Source organism: Asterias amurensis, chromosome 12, assembly GCF_032118995.1.
Source record: "Asterias amurensis chromosome 12, ASM3211899v1".
Lineage (NCBI taxonomy): Eukaryota > Metazoa > Echinodermata > Asteroidea > Forcipulatida > Asteriidae > Asterias > Asterias amurensis.
The window spans coordinates 8,942,838-8,962,635 of NC_092659.1; the positions used below are offsets into that span (position 1 = coordinate 8,942,838).

The window sequence follows — 19,798 nt, forward strand, 5'->3', positions numbered from 1 at the left end:
ATTTTGAAGGTCAAAAATTGTCCATCGGTTTTGTCGAAGCAGTGAACAGCGCATATACATTGATAGTGCTTATGAAAACAAGCAAGCACAGATTTCTTTCCCCCACAGTTATCATGAATTCTTATACACTTTTCTTTCTCATTTAACATAATGTAGTTCTATAACATGTAAGATGTAACTAGCCTATTTCGCGTCTTCAGGGGAATCGTTTCTCCTGAAGACGACCAGAGTATACTGATCGAAACGTCGAGACCATACCAATGGCTCTTCTTTGAGCCATCATTCCTCCCACAATATATTCACACATGATCGCACAACAGGAACAACTTTTAAAAACTAGTGCATGTGTCCACATCCGCATATTCAAACTTACATGCCTCTAATAAACAAAGTATCATATCTGTTGGTATTGAGTATTGTTTGAGGCTTTGCATGGTGAGGATAAATAAGAGGAAACTATACATAAAAAGTAAACTTTGGGGTACAACCATGTGAACATATTTTCTGTGACAGAGAGCCGGGTGTATAGTCTTGAGTCTCGACGTTTCGAACAGTATATTCTGTTCATCTTCAACAGGAGAATGGCTGATTTATTTATAGTTTTTTTTTTACGGTTTAGTACAGTTTCCTCCTATACATGATTTTGGTTTATTAAAATTTGGCCACACTTTCCAACATTGATCTATACGCAATTGGTAAATTGCATGCTATAATACCTCGTTTAAACCCAACATAACATAGAGATGTTCAAGCCATAACAGCTTATTATATATATATAGATATATCTGATGTTTAAGATATACCGTCTGCCTCTTTATCTTTATTAGTTTATTCCTTGTGATTTGTGTTGTCCGTTTTTGACAACCAGCCGCACGTCAACTCCATCCTGTCCATTTCATACTCTGTTTTTGCCAAGTAAAGTTCAAGGCTCTATAAGTTACATCAAGCAGCAGCAAGGGCAGTTATAAACCCGTTAAGACAGTCTCGTGCCTCCACTGGATTACACCAATGCTTTATGGAGATTGTTCAGAGCTGACGTCTTTCGCGGGGTTAGGAATTCCTGGACGCTTTTAAAAAAGCTTTTACGGCATGGACAGCCGACGAAGCCTTGAAAAAATACTTTACAAAAACCTTTTTGACCGATTTCATTTCACGTTGATTTAAATTTGTAAGCTGGTTTGCGTTGATGTTTTTATCTTCTTTTCGCAGTTAATGGTACAACTTATGTTGACGGTGAGTGTCTAGAATATTGCGTGTGCACGAGGCTTGATTCGCATTTCAGTACTAACACGAAACGCTGTTAAATGCACTCAATGCTAATTTTACAGTTCCCGCCATAATGGAGACGGATTGAATGTACATGTACAAACTTAACACGGACACGGATGTGAAGTGAATAGCAATGCTGAATGTACAGAGGTTTGGTGAAAGTTCTCTTGAGTTAAAGGCAGTGGACACTATTGGTAATTACTCAAAATAATTATTGGCATAAAACCTTACTTGGTGACGAGTAATGGGGAGAGGTTGATGGTAAAAAACATTGTGAGAAACAGCTCCCTCTGAAGTGCCACAGTTTTACAGAAAGACGTAATTTTCCACGAATTTGATTTCGAGACCTCAGATTTAGAACTTGAGGTCTCGAAATCAACCATCTAAACGCACACAACTTCGTGTGACAAGGGTGTTTTTTCCTTTCATTATTATCTCGCAAGTCCGATGACCGATTGAGCTCAATTTTTCATAGGTTTGTTATTTCATGCTTATGTTGAGAACTGTGAATGCTTGTCTTTGACAGTTACCAATAGTGTTCACTGCCTTTAAGGACTTGTGCGAGACTGTGAGAGAATTCTCTTCACCTTGCGAATTAATTTGTAACGTCAATGTCCACTTCACAATCGCGTCCTTGTCAACTCCAGTATGTGCGGGTTCCATAAACATAATAATTAACACTCAAACATAATCGTAACATTGAAATTTTTGTATACACTAAAAATGCATCGTGGATTAGGAATTTGTTTTGTCTAAAACACATTTTATTACCTCAATCTTGTCTGGTTCAGAACAGTTACACAAAACTGGTTGTGCACACAGCAAAACTCTTTAACTATAATTTGTTTAATTCGCAAGTTTCCAGGGGCACTTTGCAGCAAACTAACTAAAGAAGTCGCATCTAGGCCTATCTGTGATAATTTATTTCGTATTGCAGAAAATGATATCTGGACTGTCGGTAATTCTGAGACAGAATAAGCTGACGATGCATCTAGTAGGCTTTGTCTGTTAATGGAAGTTTTAATGAAAATAAGGAAATGCAAGTGCTGCCCTTTTGTGTTTTGTAATAAACATGGCCGCGGTGCCATTAACATTTATTGCTTTCATTAATGGAGTCTCATCCAAAAGGTACTTTGCAGTTTCTGTTGCAGCTGTTATCCCTTTGATAACGGGCATTGAACGTGTGCGACTACTAAGTGTGTTTGTTCACAATATAGTTATTAACTGCAATGCATAATCGCAGGATAGTTAACTTTCAGTTTTACTAATTTCACAATAAGGTTTTAGTTATACAAGGCGTAATCGCAGGTTAAAGTTTTAGTTAACTTTCGGTTTTACTAATCTCTTAAATGTGTTTTAGTTATTAACCCCAATGCATAATCGCTGGTTTAAGTTAAAGTTAGATTTAAGTTTGACTCTTTTCAACACAAGGTTTAGTGAAATAAGTGATTACGAAATGTGCATTGATTAATTTTTTTACTTCCGGTTGAGGATAATCATAACTCACCTCGCCATATTTCCGATAACAACTCGAAGAACATTTAATGTAACTGTACCAAAGGTTGCCTTGGATCGGGCGAGCTGTTCTATGTTTTGAAACCGTTTGCTATTAAATGTATAATGGCTTGGAAAATGTTTTAAAATGAAAACAAAAGAATAATCAATTTTGTGTGGGCCATTATATTATATTTTTTTAAACTTTGTTATTGTACAGCTTGTCATTCGAGTCGCGTTCGTACGTCGTGAAACAGTTGCCGAAAGATGCACTATATAAAAAATTACCTTTCTGCGAAGAATCTCTTGGTGGCGCTCTAATTGTGAATCCTGAAAATTTCAAATTTGTAATCTTGAGTTCACAGATTGTCAACTTCTTTGAGCTTAACACCAGGATAAACAAAAATCGGTCAAATTAGTTACAACCGACTTTTGATATTGATTGAGTGCTGAATACCGAACCTTTGGTTGACTAGACTTCAAAACGAGTCGTTTGAGTGCGTACGTCACCGCGTTTGTATGTTGCTAGTCGGGGGGGGGGGGGGGGTGTCAACCACGGGGTTGGCTAATGTGCACGCTTGAACTTGCTCTATATATCCAGTTAAATTCAATGTATTGATAACTAGTACCCTGACTTCATATACACAGAACGAGCGTCCTGTCCGGAACGTTGGGAACCCTTCAAGCGTCACTGCCTCAGTCAAAATGGTATCTACGATCGACTGGATTGGTTCAGTGCGCAGAATAAGTGCATGGAGAGCCGGTCACCCATGCTCACCATTGATTCATTTGTAGATGATGAAATCGAACAACTTGAAGATAAAGGCATTTTCAATCCTGGTCAAGGAGTGTGGTTAGGGCTTATCAGGGATGCCGTAAGTATTTTGTATTGTTTAAATAGATCCCTTGTCATTGGCCGCCATCCTAGGTAAAACATTCAAAAAGAGCAAAATTTAATGGTAGAAAATAAACAAAATTCAAGATACCCAACGAATAAAAAAGGACTGGTGTTGTTAAAAACATTTCAAAAAAGTACGCGAACAAATAAATTGCCATAAAAACAGCGATAAAGCAATTTAGTGTTCTTAGAAATGTAGGAATTTTGAAGCTAATTACGGTTGAACCTCAGCGTGATCGGAGACTAACAAATTTGCTAATCGCTGAAATTGCTCTGATATTAACTCTGTTCTTGAAAATTGGGGGCTTATGAAGCAACAAAAGTAAGCTCTTAACTTTTTTCCTCTTTCAACCTGGCAGAACAATACCCCCTTCCGATGGATCGACAAAACTCCAATCACCCAGAACAAATTGCCGTGGGCTCCAGGCCACCCTGTGTCGGGGCGCAACTTCGTCTATATCCTCGATGGAAAGTTATACTCGTCCATGCCGGGAGAGCCTCATCTTTACTCGTGTAAGATGAGAGGTGCGTATTGGCAAACAATTAATACCTGCCTCGAGAAGATATTTGTTCAGATGAACAACTATCACTCTACAGACTGCCAATTGATCAGAAGCTCTCCTTGCAACTATTTACCAAGAAAGTCCTGAAGTGTTTCCCACCTTCACTCAAATTGGCAGGATGGCCTACTTGCCATTTCCAGCGCATACAAAGTCAGTGTTAAATTTAGCTGACGTGCTTTGAATGAGACTGGGGTCACAACAAGTAGGGAATGTTAAACAAAGTTGTTTTGTCTGATTAAAGGGAAGGTACACCTTTGGTAATTACTCAAAACAAATATAAAACTTAAAAACTGACTTGGTAACAAACAATGGAGAGCTGTTGATAGTATAAAACATTGTGGGAAACGACTCCCTATGAATTAATGTTGTTTTTGAGAAAGAGGTAATTTCTCATTAAAATAATATATAAAAGACTTCTAGCTAGAAGTCTTTTATTCCTATCTACAAGCACACAAATTTGTCAAACAAGGGTGTTTTTTCTTTTATCATTTTTTCGCAACTTCGATGACCAATTGAGCAAAAATTTCCACAGGCTTGTTATTTTATGGTTATGATGGGATACAGCAAGTGAGAAGACTGGTCTTTAACAATTACCAAACGTGTACCTTCCCTTTAAGCCCAGAAACATTGTTTAACAGTTGCTAAGCAAAAATGAGCAGGATACCAGTCCCATATTGTACACGTGGAATCATCGTTTGTCTGGTAACCTTATTCCGGTCAGCATAATTTTGTTGTACTTACTAAGCCTAAGCAGCTCCATGAGATTTGGGTCCAGGTCTGAGCTGCAACCGAAACAATCAAGTCGCACGTCGGGCACGGCCTATGCCCCCAAACCCAAAATAAACCCAATCAGTCGGTGAAAATTAATGTCAAAGTTTTAAACTTCGTTTTAATTTATATACCCTTAGTGTCGAAGAGTTTAAAATGTCGACAACCTGAGCTGATCGACTTACCCAAGACAACCGACTACGAAGTCGTAGAAATGACGACACTTGAACATCCTACCACAAGACCAAAGGTAAACAGTACAACAGGGGAATTATACACCCTAAACCGCTACACCGTGGGGTGTCGTGGCCGAGTGGATAAGAGCACCGAACTCAAGCTCTGATGCTTCTGTTCAGCAGAGTGTGGGTTCGAATCCCGGTCGTGACACTTGTGTCCCTGAGCGAGACACTTAACTATAATTGCTTCTCTCCACCCAGGGGTAAATGGGTACCTGTGAGGGCAGAGATGGTTCTTGTAATTGGTTTAGCCATGTAGCGCATATAATTGTCGCACAAGCTGTATACTGCCCAGCCAGGGAGCTGAGATGGTTTAAGGAACGATTTAAGGCCCACTGGCCAGGGGTAATAATGTCGGAAGCGCTTTGAGACACCCCGTGAAAAAGCGCTATATAAAAACCGTGTATTATTATTATTACAATACAACTTTGGTGTTAAAATTGACACCAAAGATGTTGTCACATATAGATGTTGAAAAAATATTCAAAACTTACACCATATTGTGTTCAAATAGTTCACGGTTCTGCCAACACAACTTTATTTGCACTATTTAACTATAACCCCATAAGATGTAATTTTTTTAAAAACAAAACCTAGCTCTGAGAACAAAATGCCTCATTGAAACTGATCATTTGATAATCATAATGATTATTTACTTGACATTTTACTAGTGTAATTAGAAAAGTAATATAAATAGAGAGAGTTAGAGTTTGAGGACTGCATACATTTACTCCAATTTATTTATTTATTTATTTATTTATTTTGCTCAGCGAAAACCCGCAGACGCTTTATACGAAGAGCTAGAGCAAGTCCGTGGAGTCATGGAGATGTTTACGGTAAGAATATTCATCAAAAGTTAATTGGAGTTGTTTATTTGTGTCGTGTCCCTTGTCCATACGTTATGAATAATGAATGTTGAGCATCATTTTGACCATACAGGGCCAGACCATAAATTTGCCCTATAGCTCGGCCGTTGGCAGAAGTAACAACGTGATGACTTTACATATGGCGATCCTATAAACCTATATCATGCTCCCTGTATCCAATAACAGTAATGAATGCTGGCATTCATATTACAAACAGGGAACCAGACTAATTCACCTTCCAGCCTCAGTTTGGTTACATTGATTTGAATAGGGAAAAAAACAAGATGGCCGCACCATGACGAAGGTATGAAACCAGTTCCAAATACATTAATATCACACGACCTCCTCTAGTGGTGTTTGTTATGGCTGACGAACACGATTTCTGCACTTGATAAACACGTACATATTTATTGCTTTTGATCAACTTTACGCACAGTTCACCCGAGCAGACTCAAACATATTAATTATCCAAAAGTGCTAAATGGATTGTCCAAACTATACACTCATTCCAAAAGGGGACAATGGGAAAATAGAAATGCTGCTGAACATCTGTCATGTATACAATGAGGAGATAACAATTCAACGTATTTTTTTTTAAATTGATAGTGAATTAGGCTATGGGCAGTTTACAGCATCAAAGGCTGATAGGAAATCGTTTCTGTATACAGGTGAAGCAAAGCGTAAATTTTGGAGGATTTGTCATACTCCAACTTTCATAGAAAACAACATAGGCTCTACAACAAGCCTGTGGAATTTCATTAAAATCTGCGATAGTGTTTTCTCCTTTTTATGTGAAGATAAAAAGTAGCGGTTTCTGTTTTGCTGTGGATATTATGCATGCTCTTATCAGGCCTTATTTCGATTGCGGCCATCGATTTAAAGCCATGGGGAATTGTTTGTGTCTTCGGCGGCCAAGTCACAGCCAAAGTCGCCAATTCGGACTTGACCTAATTCGGGGTTTTGCTTAAAGGCAGTGGACACTATTAGTAATTGTCAAAGACTAGCCTCAACAGTTGGTGTATCTCAACATATGCATAAAATAAAAAACCTGTGAAAATTTGAGCACAATCGCTCATCGAACTTGCGAGATAATAATGAAAGAAAAAAAACACCCTTGTCACACGAACTTGTGTGCGTTTAGATGGTTGATTTCGAGACCCCAAGTTCTAAATCTGAGGTCTCGAAATCAAATTCGTGGAAAATTACTTCTTTCTCGAAAACTATGGCACTTCAGAGGGAGCCGTTTCTCACAATGTTTTATACCATCAACCTCTCCCCATTACTCGTAATCAAGAAAGGTTTTATGCTAATAATTATTTTGAGTAATTACCAATAGTGTCCACTGCCTTTAAAGGTACAAATGCTATGAACGGAACCCGAACCCACTCCCTGTATTTGAGTTGCGAGTTCGCATGCTCCACTATAGACAGCTTAGCCAACACATTGTGATCATTTACTTCTTTAGTTCGGTTGCTCCACTTTGATCCTTAAAGCCATTGGACACTTTCGGTACAATTTCTTTTTTTTAAGTTCACAGATTTACAAATAATTTACAGGGTTTACATAAGGTAATGGTGAAATACTTCTCTTTAAATATTATAACATGAAATGCTTTACTTTTTGAGAAAACATTCAAACAATATCAATTCTCGATATCGAGAATTACGGATTTATTTTAAACACATGTCATGACACGGCGAAACGTGCGGAAACAAGGGTGGGTTCTCCCGTTATTTTCTCCCGACTAAGATGACCGATTGAGCCTAAATTTTCACAGGTTTGTTATATATAAGTTGTGATACATGAAGTGTGGGCTGTGGACAATACTGTTCACCGAATTTATTCAATGCTTTAACATTGGCACCCCCCCCCCCCCCAACTCACGCTGTTATTTTTTTATTTTATTTTTTGGCGACATTCCCAAGGTTTTGTACGCACGAATCAAAGCGAGGACGTTCTCGGTATATTAGATCCCTTTTGTTAAAGTCCCCGGTTAAAATACGTAGACATGCTGTTATATGCAATCCATGACTTAAATTTGTATTTACTCTTTTTCCCCTTCATCCTAGAACGACACCAAAGTGATGAGTGCAGTAGATTCTCTGATATCAGCGTCATCATCAAGGTCCGTAGAAACCAGGGTAAGATCACAATTTTTCTTTCGTTTTTTATTATAAATACTTAGTTAAACCACACACCTTTTTACGTAGGGTTATTTTATCTTCCCTTTTCTCTGTTATACAGTTTTTAGAATTTGTGGAACGTTGTAGTTTTCTTTCTGTTTGCTTGCTTTATTGCTATAACTTATAACAATGTTCTATAATCAACAGCTATCTCATACCGAGTAAGTTACTGTTCGAGATACACTCCTCTCAAACTTGTAGGGTTAGAAAATATATCTCACCCTACACTATCAATAAGTCTCACTTCTTTCGGATAAATTGTTAAATATAAATGTTTCGATTTGCAATTGCAGAATAGCGAGGAACAGTCGAACGATATCGAGAAATCGCTGGATTCTTTGATGGACAGTTTGGCTGAAATGATGATTGCACCATCAAAGCCTCTCATAGTATCGTCTCCAGAAATCGGTAAGTACTTTTCGGTTTCGGTAATCATTTTAAAGCCACTGGACACTATTGGTAATTATCAAAATAATTATTAGCATAAAACCTTACTTGATTACGAGTAATGGGGAGAGGTTGATTGTATAAAACATTGTGAGAAACGTCTCCCTCTCGTCGAGAAAGGAGTAATTTTCAACGAATTTGATTTCGAGACCTCATATTTAGAATTTTGAGGTCTCGAAATCAAGCATCTGAAAGCACACAAGTTCGTGTGACCATGGTGCGATAAGGGATTTTTATTTTTCTTCCATTAATATCTCGCAACTTCGACCACCGATTGAGCTAAAATTTTCAGAGGTTTTTTATTTTATGCATATGTTGAGATACACCCTAACTGTGAAGGCTAGCCTTTGACAATTACCAATAGTGTCCAGTGTCTTTAATACAACGAGGATTATTTTGAAAAATGTATTGACTGATTTTTTTTTTCTTGTTAGTTGAACTCATCACTTCCTTTTTACTGTTCACACTGTTTTAAAATTGAATTGATGTTGAATTTGTATTGGAATGAAGAATTTTATGTTGTTACCCGACAACGTTTTGTGTTAAAGGCAAAGTATACCATTTTAAAACGTTCGACTGTTTGAATGTATTTGCTATGATAGTGTTTTCATCTAAAAAGGCTGTCTACTTCACAGATGTCATAATATTATTCTAAATCCTCTCGAGTCTCGTTACACAGTTATTACAAAACGTCAAATGATAAACCACAAGGGAAACTGAGCGCGGTTCAACCACTATCCACACCTCCTTACTGATAAACTAACGTGTTTAACCTTGTGCTCCATTGCCGCCACTCAAACTCAGTTGCATCCTGTTAAAGTTCACACTCTAAGAAATGTAACATTGAACATTACTTACATTAAAGTGTAAAACATTTAAGTTCTGTGGAAGACACTCTCTTGTTACCTTGAGCTAGACAGCTAACCACAACGTGCTTCTCTTAAAGGCAGTGGACACTATTGGTAATTACTCAAAATAATTATTAGCATAACACCTTACTTGATTACGAGTAATGAGGAGAGGTGGGTAGTACAAAACATTTGAGAAACGGCTCTCTCTGAAGTGACGTAGTTTTTCGAGAGAGAGACCCTAAACTTGAGGTCTCGAAATCAAATTCGTGGAAAATTACTTCTTTCTCGAAAACTACGTCACTTCAGAGGGAGCTGTTTCTCACAATGTGTTATACCATCTATCTCTCCCTATTACTTGTAATCAAGAAAGATTTTATGATGATAAATATTTTGAGTAACTACCAAAAGTGTCCACTGCCTTTAACTTTAAGGCTTTCAATCTAAAACACTCACAAAACGCCCGTAATGCCACTTTCTGTGTGATAAGAGCAGCCACTCTTTTAGGTTAGGCTGGTTTAGAATGGTGTTCCTCATAATGGTATCATGTGTTTTTGTATTGAGCGTGTCATTGCTTTATTGATTGAAGGAACGGCGGCCAGTCGAATCGTGTGATCCAGCAATCTCTTACTAAGTGACAGCAATCTCTTACTAAGTGAGACGCTAAAAACTTTCAAAAAACCTTTGTGTAAATGATCGTTCACATTAGCTAAATAAGCACAGAAAGTGTAAACATTTCCTAATTACGTGCATGTGATTCATGACGTGCTGTGAAAACAGGAACCCATTAAAATACCTCTTCATTTCAAACGTCACCTAGGCCCGAACTGCTTGGTCATCTTCATTACTTTTGATTTTTTAAGTGACTGAGAGGTTCCTCTTGTTTTACTTGGGCAAATAAACCAGAGGAAGTAACTGTCTGTCACCGTCTGCTGGTCTTGATTAATTTGCAGCTGGAACCCTGGATACGTCCCCCCGGCAGTTTACTTGCTGAATTGTAGGCCCAGTGTTTGGACGTAAATTTTGAGTGCCATGTAGGAAAATACAAGCAAGAGAGGTGTTTAGCAGTAACCTCATTAAACAGATTTGTTTAGACTAGAGCTGTGAATCATAACGTTTCGACGTTTCAACCAGTATAATGTAATGGTCTTCGGGGTCATGCCGCTATAATGCTTTGTAACTGAGTGGCTTTTAGCTAAAATAAAAAATGTCGTCACCTCGACCAAATACTAATCATTTTCTTGAAACGGTACGTTACCTTGAAATGTTTACTTTATAAATTACTGCATCGGGGCTCGATTTTACAAAGACTGGTTCAATCCTCATAATTTGTATATTATACATTTTGCTTTGTAGCCGCCCCTCTTAAACGAACATCTGCAACAGGTGACCTTTGCTGAAACTAAATTAAAATGTCGTCAATCAATAAGCAAATTGTGTTCACCCGGGAGTAAAGAGATTTTAAGTTAGTAAGGTTTGCGGTGATATAAAATCACTTTGTGGTGGTGGCTCTGAGAAGAGCCGGTTAGTACTGTTAAAAAAAAATTTATAGCAAAAAAAGATCGATCATTTTTAATCCTCACAGAAGTTCAGTTTATGAAGTGTTATTTTGCATAACTTAACTATGAAACTTTTTGATGTGTCAAGTTATGAAGGTGATGACGTTGTGTGCGGATTGTGACGATGACGAAGCTATTGGTGGACAGCTTGGGAACCAGACCTTCTCACTTTCTTTACCAAAGTCTGTCAAAGAGGCTGGAGGTAAGACTATAATTACTTCAGTCCAAAACGGCTGTGGCTGCTGTTAAGGTTGCTGCAATCTATGCTTCATTGTATGTAGACTTTGTGGTCTAGCTGCAGCCGCAGCCACTGATTCAGAAACGGTTTTAGTCTCTCTGCTTTAGTCTCGGGCCGAATTTCATTAACGCCGATTTCTGCGCTTACGATCACCAAAGCTCCTCTTATTACTGTATACAAGCGCCGAACTTCTGCATTAGCTTCGTGTACGAAGAATGCCTAGTAACAAGGAGTGCGCACGTGCACAAGTAAAACTACCCTCCCTGCTTCCGGTTAGGGTTGGTTGGTTAGGGTTGGGTTGGTTAGGGTAAGCAGAGGAATACAACTGGGCCCTGTTCTCTCAGTCTGTCCGTATCCGAATTGTGGCGACAAAAGCTATGGACGCATTTAAACGTTCTCAATACATTGATTGATTATAAATTTTGCTTTTCAGCCACAATAGCCATTTCCACTGCTAGTCTCCTTCACGAGGAGTTGCCATCCACGATAGAAGGATCCAAGACTGAAAATACAATCGGGAGCCTCGTTACTACGATATCCTTGCGCCGATGGGACGGTGAGGCCGTATTGCTCACGGACGATATGCCGATGGAACTAACTTTCTCAAATTTAGAGGTATAAAACAAATCACTGGGCGAGAAACATGTCTACCCATTATCAGTTCGCAAATTCTCTGTACGCGCGCGTTAGGCCTAGAATGAGGTTCATCCAGGGCTCAACTTCATAGCGCTGCTTAACAGTAAGCAAATTTGCGTGCTTACTGTAGCAGAACAATTTGCTTAAGCCTTAGCGTATTTCACAGGTTAGCAGAAAAAATTGGGCGGCCATATTGCGTGTTTACCGTGGATTTGCATTGTGACGTCAATTATTTTCGTGTGGTAAGCACCGTAAGCATGCCTTTTCATGTGCTTACGGTTAGCAGCGCTATTAAATGGAAATCACACAGTAAGCACAAAATCGGCCGCTAAGCAGCGCTATGAAATTGGTCCCTGGTCTAGCTAGCGATCAAGCTTGAACAGCAAGCTCCTCATTCATCCGTTAGCGCACGCACAATGGGTATTTGCGAAAATGTCGCGCACCTATTGAATTTCCTTCACATTAATAGCAATAGTGCGAAAGTGAGGCTATTGGAAATACTGAGGTGTTCCACAAGCAAATATGTGTACAGTTTTGGGGAAAATGTTAAGATCAGAGACGGGGGGGAAACAAAAGAATGCTCCACGGATGCATGTTTGGGAATTTATGTGTTTGTTTGCTTGATGTTTTGAAGCTACGCACGAACGGTGTGGAAACAAGTGAGAAATAACCACAATAAGTAGACTTACTGGTATATGTTAATATGAAACTGAACTTTCTTTAATCTATGAAATTAGAGGTGGTACGTAAACACAGCCGATACCAGCATTTATTTCAACTTTACGGATATTAACCGCTTCATAGAAAAGAAGCAAGGACGTACGTACAAGGTTGAAACAACAATTTCCTACAATATCAGGGTTAAACAAACTGAATGTTCCATTTTTCCCCCAGCCGAAAAATCAAACAGCGGAGGCGTCATGTCGGTACTGGATAACAGACGGGTAAGTAAATAGTTTAATGGGTGACAGTAGTTTGATATTGGATATTGGATATTGGATATTGGACATTCACATTTATCGAATATCGAGTATCGAATATCGAACATCGATGTTGCTTTGCAGATATTGGATATTGGACATTAAGATAATATATCCAACATCTTATATCAAGTTAATTTTACTATCATATATGGCCGATATGATGCCGCAATTTTTGACAAGTCCCCCGAACGCGTTAATACGAAAGCCGTAATAACGGATTATTAATTCGTAATAACGGATTATTAATTCGTAATAACGGATTATTAATTCGTAATAACGAATTATTAATTCGTAATAACGAATTATTAATTCGTAATAACGGATTATTAATTCGTAATAACGAATTATTATTTCGTAATAACGAATTAATAATCCGTTATTACGAATTAAAATTATATACTTCAATGGCACGATTGGGCATTCGTACGTTAACACTGTTAAACACCCGTATAAATTTTTCCAGAATGACACCTGACTTTTTTATCACTTTTCTCTTCGGTGAGGGTCGTGTTAAGGCGGCCCTGACCAGAAACAAGTTCATGACGTAAACTTTATCGACCGGAACAGTTTCCGAGAGCCGCTCGGAGAAGAGGGGTCGTTGACCAGAAACGAGTATGACGGACATCTAAAGTCGACCCAATACGATGGGCCTTTGTTTTATTGTCAAGTAATCGGAGGTATGCGTTGTAATGGCAGCAGCAGTACATGGGATTGTTATGTTCCTGGTTCAAAATGAATTCAGTTGACACTTTTTGCGGCGTTTATAAAATCCGCCATCTTGACACCATGGTATGTTGGGGGGGGGGGGGGGGTTAGGGGGCAAGGCAATTAAAAGGGTATAATAATGTAGGGAACCATTCATTTATCAAATGTTTTCTCGATCTAATTTGGTAGGGGCAAGAGGACAAGGGCGGAGGCCTTTGAGCCACTGCGGTTGGGACTGCCACTGCGGTTGGGACTGCCACATCCCTGCAGCACTAGCCTGTTTCACAATCAAACTTGAGTGTCAACCACCACTCCTGCTTTGCAATCTTCCATTTGTGTCATTAATGTGTCTTCTTATCGTTTGAGAGCATACGGCAAAACTGGTTTTAGCGCTTCCGTGGTGCATTTTCTAATCAAAAGAGAGGTGGTAGCGAGTGGGGGGGGGGGGGGGGCAGGGGTCTGGGCGTAATGATGCATAACGAAAGATCCGTCGTTTCTGAATGTACATTGCGTGCAAACTAAAATCATAATTATTGAGTGTATAAATATCAATATCAATATTTGATATTAATGTCTGTCGTCGTCTGGTATATGAGACATCCAGAATGTGGAAAGTAAAGATAAATATTTTGACATAAATTTGTTTGAGCAAGTTCAGCGAATGTTAAAATGATTATTCATTAACTCGCAAAACGCGTGGGTTTAAAGTAGTGTTACAAATGTCAACACTGGCGATACCGGTAGAAGTTATGTCGGTTTTGTAGAATTACAGCCCCAAACAACTCTGTCCATTGTATTTAATGTTTTTTATTGTTGTGAAATTTTTGTTGAAACTCTTCATAATTTCAGTGCAACAATCTTGAAGGCAGATTTGCCAGATTTTAGTTTAAAACTTCACGGAAAAATCTTCAATTATCTTTCATTAGTCTGTTTGCTGGAGCGTTGGTTTATTGGTTGGTTTGTTTGTTTGTTTGTTTGTTTGTTTGTTTCTACTTCATTATATAAAAAAAAGTGCATGAAAAAACTTTGCCTAAGTTCTGTTGAGTTTGTCGCTTGCCTATTAATCACACTGTCATAGATGTAGAGACAAACTAAACTATTTTGGTCCTTTAATAAAACGATCAATAAGATGTTATAATCACCTCTTCAAAAAATTGTTTTATCAGTCTCTGTTTTTTACAGACACACTTTAATCACACTTTGACAGTCTTACAAGAACCCCTAAAGGGAAGGTAACGCATGTATAAAAGTTGTAAATATTTTGCTCCCTCGAAATATAATTTCTTTCCCGCAAAATGTCTGTTCAGTCCCTTGAATTGCTATTTCGTTCCCTCGTTTTATAAAACAAAAACCAGGCCAACATATGTCAGTGTTCCCCTTGAACTTATATAAAACAAACCAAACACCGGATGCTGTTTTTGAATGAGTTGAATGGTAATGCGTCTTTACAATAGCTTAGATAAATAAGTACATTACAGCGTTGATATGAAAACGAATTGAAAAGCTTCGTCTAGTTCGTGCTTGAGTCACTACGTGCGCCAAGAGGATTGTTTAATTTACAGTCATTTTTATTTATATAGGAATCCCACTTGGCGTGAATTGAGTTTCGATTGCTGCTCTTGTGTTTACAGTACTGTATAAATATTGATGCACATCAACGGGAATTGCAAGACGTAGCGGAAAGCGAAATGTAATTTACTGCAATTGGCTTTGAAAGTTGTGGCAAATAAATATGTTTTTGAAATAAATTAAATTTGGAAAATCATTATCGAATAATGTAACGGAAAGGTAGTGCATTATGTTCTTACCAGCCAGGCTCAAAGTGGATGATACCAATGCCTACATCCTTATAGGGACCGTTAATGGGTTGACCCTGTTTTAGCCCCAGTGGTGGGAGGCAACTTGCCTCTGGTGACAATTGATTTGAGTTGACAGCCCAAATCAATTAGATAAAGCCCTCACCTTGAAGCGGCCGTCCAGCCTTGTGGTGTTAGACGACGATGTTTCTATGTTTTGTTGTTATATTCGGTTAATTTTATCAATGGAAATTATGATGCGTTTATTGTCAACTGTTTTCCCCGCCTTTTTACAAAGCGTGAAGGGTGGTGCGTGGTCGTCTAAGGGTTGCAGTGTGGCTTCTTCCAACAGCACCCATACCGTCTGCCATATGACACATCTAACCAGCTTCGCAGTTATCATGCAAATGACCCATCAACAGGTAGGTTTAATTAACGGGGCAGACATCAATTTTGGTGAGCACGTGCACCCGTGCACCTCCCTAGTTACAAACTGGTTTGGCAATTGGCAAAATAATTTCCAGACACCCTCTAAAAAGACCTTGCTGCACCCCTGAATTTGATGTCTTAGTTTTCATTTATTTGATTTGTTTGGACAGTACAATAACTAACGAAGTCAGGCCGTCAATCTAAGAAAGGGCAAGAGTCATCAAACAAAAGGATGCGTATCCAAGGATTTTTATTTGTATCAGATTTCCCTTGAGATATTTCCAGCTCAGTTCTGAGTATCTCTTCTACATAATTTCTTTAAAATTATCATCATAGTAGAAGGAAGACATATCTTGGAAATTTATAAGAAGCACCGGCCTCTGGGATCACGTAACCTCATCAGGTTTTCGTTAGAGATGGGTTCAAAAAGTCATGTACAGAAACGACTCTTTTAAATTCTCATTTTTAAAAAGTCCCTGGGGCATTCAGTTTTGTTCGAAGAAGTCAATTTCCTATTTTCATTTTTTTTTCGGGCTTGGCTGTTCAATTATTTCTTTTGAGCACTGTGATTCTGCAAGGACTCCTAGTGTGTTGCCTGTGGTTAATTTTCTTCTATTTTGCCTTCTTCCTTATTTGTCATTTCGCGAGGACAATTTGCAGAGTCCTTAAAGCCAGTGGACACTATTGGTAAATGTCAAAGACCTGTCTTCCCACTTCGTGTATCTTAACATATGCATAAAATAACAAACCTGTGAAAATTTGAGCTCGATTGGTCGTCAGAGCTGCGAGATAACTATGAAAGAAAAAACACCCTTGTCACACGAAGTTGTGTGCTTTCAGATGCCTGCATTTCAGGACCTCAAATTCTAAACTTGAGGTCTCGAAATCAAATTTGTGGAAAATAACTTGTTTCTCGAAAACTACTCCACTTCAGAGGGAGCCGTTTCTCACAATGTTTTATTCTACCAACCTCTCCCCATTACTCGTTACCAAGTAAGGTTTTATGCTAATAATTATTTTGAGTAATTACCAATAGTGTCCACTGCCTTTAACACATGCGTTTGCTATGTTTCCTCTTTGCTCTCATTGTGTTGTTTTGCGCGGATAATTTGTACTTCATAAAAGGCTTATTACGCTGGTCCTTGTGAGTGTACTTTACAAAATGGAACAAAGAAAACCTCATAATGTATTTTCATTCAGGTAAGGAAGCACAGAGGGGGGGGGGGTTCATTAAAAAATGTAACAATAGAGAAGCAAAGGGTGTTTGAAGCTTTGCATGGTGAATGCTAAAGAATTTCTCCTGAAGACGAACAGAGTATACTGTTCGAAACGTCGAGATCAAACCACCCCTCAAAAGAGATTTTACACATGGTTGTATAGCAAGTCTACTATTCATAATTATATTTATAGAGAAGCAATTGTAGCACTCCACTAACCTGACACGTTATGATGGAGATAGTGCCCTTGTGTGGTATTTGTCACGATGGAACAATGTACCTACAATATATGATTTGTTCATACATGGACCCTGTAAGAGAATTCCTTGAGTTGATTAATTGAATGGGAAGAACCAAAGTTGGCTGCACAGTGATAACGTCTATATAAACCTTTACCATGCTGCATCCATCTTGGTCATGTACCTTGCATCGAATAACAATAATGAATGCTAATCATTTTTCAAATAGGAACCTGACTATTTTGTTCTTCCAGCCTCGGTTTGGTAACATTGATATCATTTGAAGATGGCTGCACAATGACAAGGTCTATTGCTTAGTACCTCGTTGAAGGACACAAGTGCAACGACCGGGACCCGAACCAATACTTCGATAACTTAGTCAACCTAGATAACTTTGCTTGATATGCTAGACCGCTTGGCCATGGTACGCTCACGTCACAGTGAACTTCCAGAGCGAACTTGATCTCATTCCTCGATGTTCAATTAAACACTTTTCTTTCCCTTTTACATAATTCTCTTTTCCATTCTTCAATTTATGTTTTCCTATTTTTTACAGGATCTCCCTAAATCTCTGGACTACCTGACGTGGGCTGGTTGCGCTTTATCAATAACTTGCCTTGCAGTCATGCTGATCATCTTCATTACCCAAAAGTAAAACATGAAAATCCTATCCATTTTTTCTTTTTGGACAAAAGTTAGTCCACTTCTACGATCAGAATGTGTTAGGCTAATAAATTTTACTCATTTTGGATCAGGTTGTGTTGAAATATGACAATTTGACTATTTTTTAATCACGGATATTTTGGGATAATTAGAATTTGACTCTTTTTTTCAGGACGTTTGTGATAAATAGTCGACTCTTTTCAGATAAGTGTGTTTTTGAATAATATTTTGACTTGCAAATAACTTATCGGTTTTTGATCAGGATGTATTGTGACAACAAATCTACTTTTTCTGTAGGCCCCCTTTGTATTAAGTTTAATACTTTGACTATTTTAGGATCAGGATGTATTGGGGTAATCTTGTTTACTCTTTTTAGGTCAAAATGTTTTGAGATGATTATTAGACAATTCTCAGACCGGGATGTATTGAGATATTTTTTTAATATTTTTTGGTTAATAATTGTAACACTTTTTGGATCAGGATATATTGTGATAACAGTTTGACTTTTTTTTTTGGATGAGGACGTATTTAAGTATTAATTTGACTCGTTTTGGGTCAGTATGTATCGAGATAATAAATTGACTCTTTTTTAATCAGGATGTACATGTATCGATATAATAAATTGACTCTTTTTGGATCAGGATGTACCGTGCAGACAGGAACATCATTCACATGAACCTTGCCGTGTCACTGATGCTCGCGCAGCTCATCTTTGTCTTCGGTATCGACAGAACACAGGACAAGAATCCGCAGGTAGGACGCCATTTTGTTTTTTCTCCCATCAAAATAAATGTTAAAGGCACCGGACACTATTGGGAATTACTCAAAATAATTATTACCATTAAACCTTACTGGTTTAACGATCAATTGAGAGCTGTTGATAGTTTGAAACATTGTGAGAAACGGCTCCCTCTGAAGTAACGTAGTTTTCGAGAAAAAAATAAATTTCCACTCAAATATTTGAATTTGATTTCGAGAACTCAGAATTAGATTTTGAGGTCTCGAAATCAAGCATCTAAAGGCACACAACTTGTTGTGACAAGGATGTTTTTTCGTCCATTATTATCACGCAAATTCGACGACCAAGAGTTCAAATTTTCACAGGTTTTGTTATTTTGTGCTTATGTTTTCTCATGTGAGACGACTGGTCTTTGTAAATTACAAAAAGTGTCCAGTGTCTTTAAATACCTTTACAATATTAATAAACAGACTGCGCTGATTGGCATGGACTGCCGAAGGTTAACAAAACATTCAATCGTGTTAACAAATGTTATGACCAAATTCAACAATTTGTGAAAACTTTCAAATAAACTTCAACACTATTGGTATGGTGATTACTCAAAATATGTATTAGCATAAAAAATTACTTGATGAAGAGCAATGGAGAGCTGTTGATAATATAAAGCACTGTGGTGAACATCTCTCTTTGAAGTAACTTAGTTTTTGATAAAGAGGTAATTTCTTAAAGTAATCGAATCTGAGAAAGGTTTTAGGCCTGAAGCCTTTCTCAGCCATTTGAACACTATTTTCATGCAACTTCCACGAACATTTGAGTCCAAATTTTCACAGATTTGTTTTTTATGCACATGTTGGGATACACCAAGTGAAAATACTGTTCTTTGAAAATATTGCCAAACGTGTCGAGTGTTTGATTTCACCAAGAGTTTTTAAAATCGTCCTCACTCAGGACTAGCCATAAGTGTTTATTAATATCTTCTAGGACTAGTCCTAGGTTCATTGTGAAATCGACCCCTGGTGCCT

The 19,798-nt window shown here is 38.1% G+C and overlaps 1 protein-coding gene across 3 annotated transcripts in view; it reads left to right on the plus strand.

Annotated features, from left to right (window-relative positions):
* The window catches only part of LOC139944876 (uncharacterized), an 85,456-nt gene that overhangs the window by 48,050 nt on the left and 17,608 nt on the right, over nucleotides 1-19,798 (plus strand). For 2 of the 3 annotated variants that reach the window (XR_011787033.1, XM_071942023.1), the window contains exons 4-16: nucleotides 1,210-1,233; nucleotides 3,412-3,638; nucleotides 4,021-4,186; nucleotides 5,133-5,242; nucleotides 5,999-6,064; nucleotides 8,164-8,235; nucleotides 8,571-8,685; nucleotides 11,220-11,333; nucleotides 11,803-11,984; nucleotides 12,900-12,949; nucleotides 15,788-15,911; nucleotides 17,931-18,025; nucleotides 18,679-18,790. Coding sequence is in view for 2 of the 3 variants with exons in the window: in XM_071942023.1 (XP_071798124.1) it covers nucleotides 1,210-1,233; nucleotides 3,412-3,638; nucleotides 4,021-4,186; nucleotides 5,133-5,242; nucleotides 5,999-6,064; nucleotides 8,164-8,235; nucleotides 8,571-8,685; nucleotides 11,220-11,333; nucleotides 11,803-11,984; nucleotides 12,900-12,949; nucleotides 15,788-15,911; nucleotides 17,931-18,025; nucleotides 18,679-18,790 (1,457 nt within the window). In the remaining variant the exon portion in view is untranslated. The remainder of the gene's footprint in view (nucleotides 1-1,209; nucleotides 1,234-3,411; nucleotides 3,639-4,020; nucleotides 4,187-5,132; nucleotides 5,243-5,998; nucleotides 6,065-8,163; nucleotides 8,236-8,570; nucleotides 8,686-11,219; nucleotides 11,334-11,802; nucleotides 11,985-12,899; nucleotides 12,950-15,787; nucleotides 15,912-17,930; nucleotides 18,026-18,678; nucleotides 18,791-19,798) is intronic. The other variant, XM_071942024.1, reaches the window with a different exon arrangement.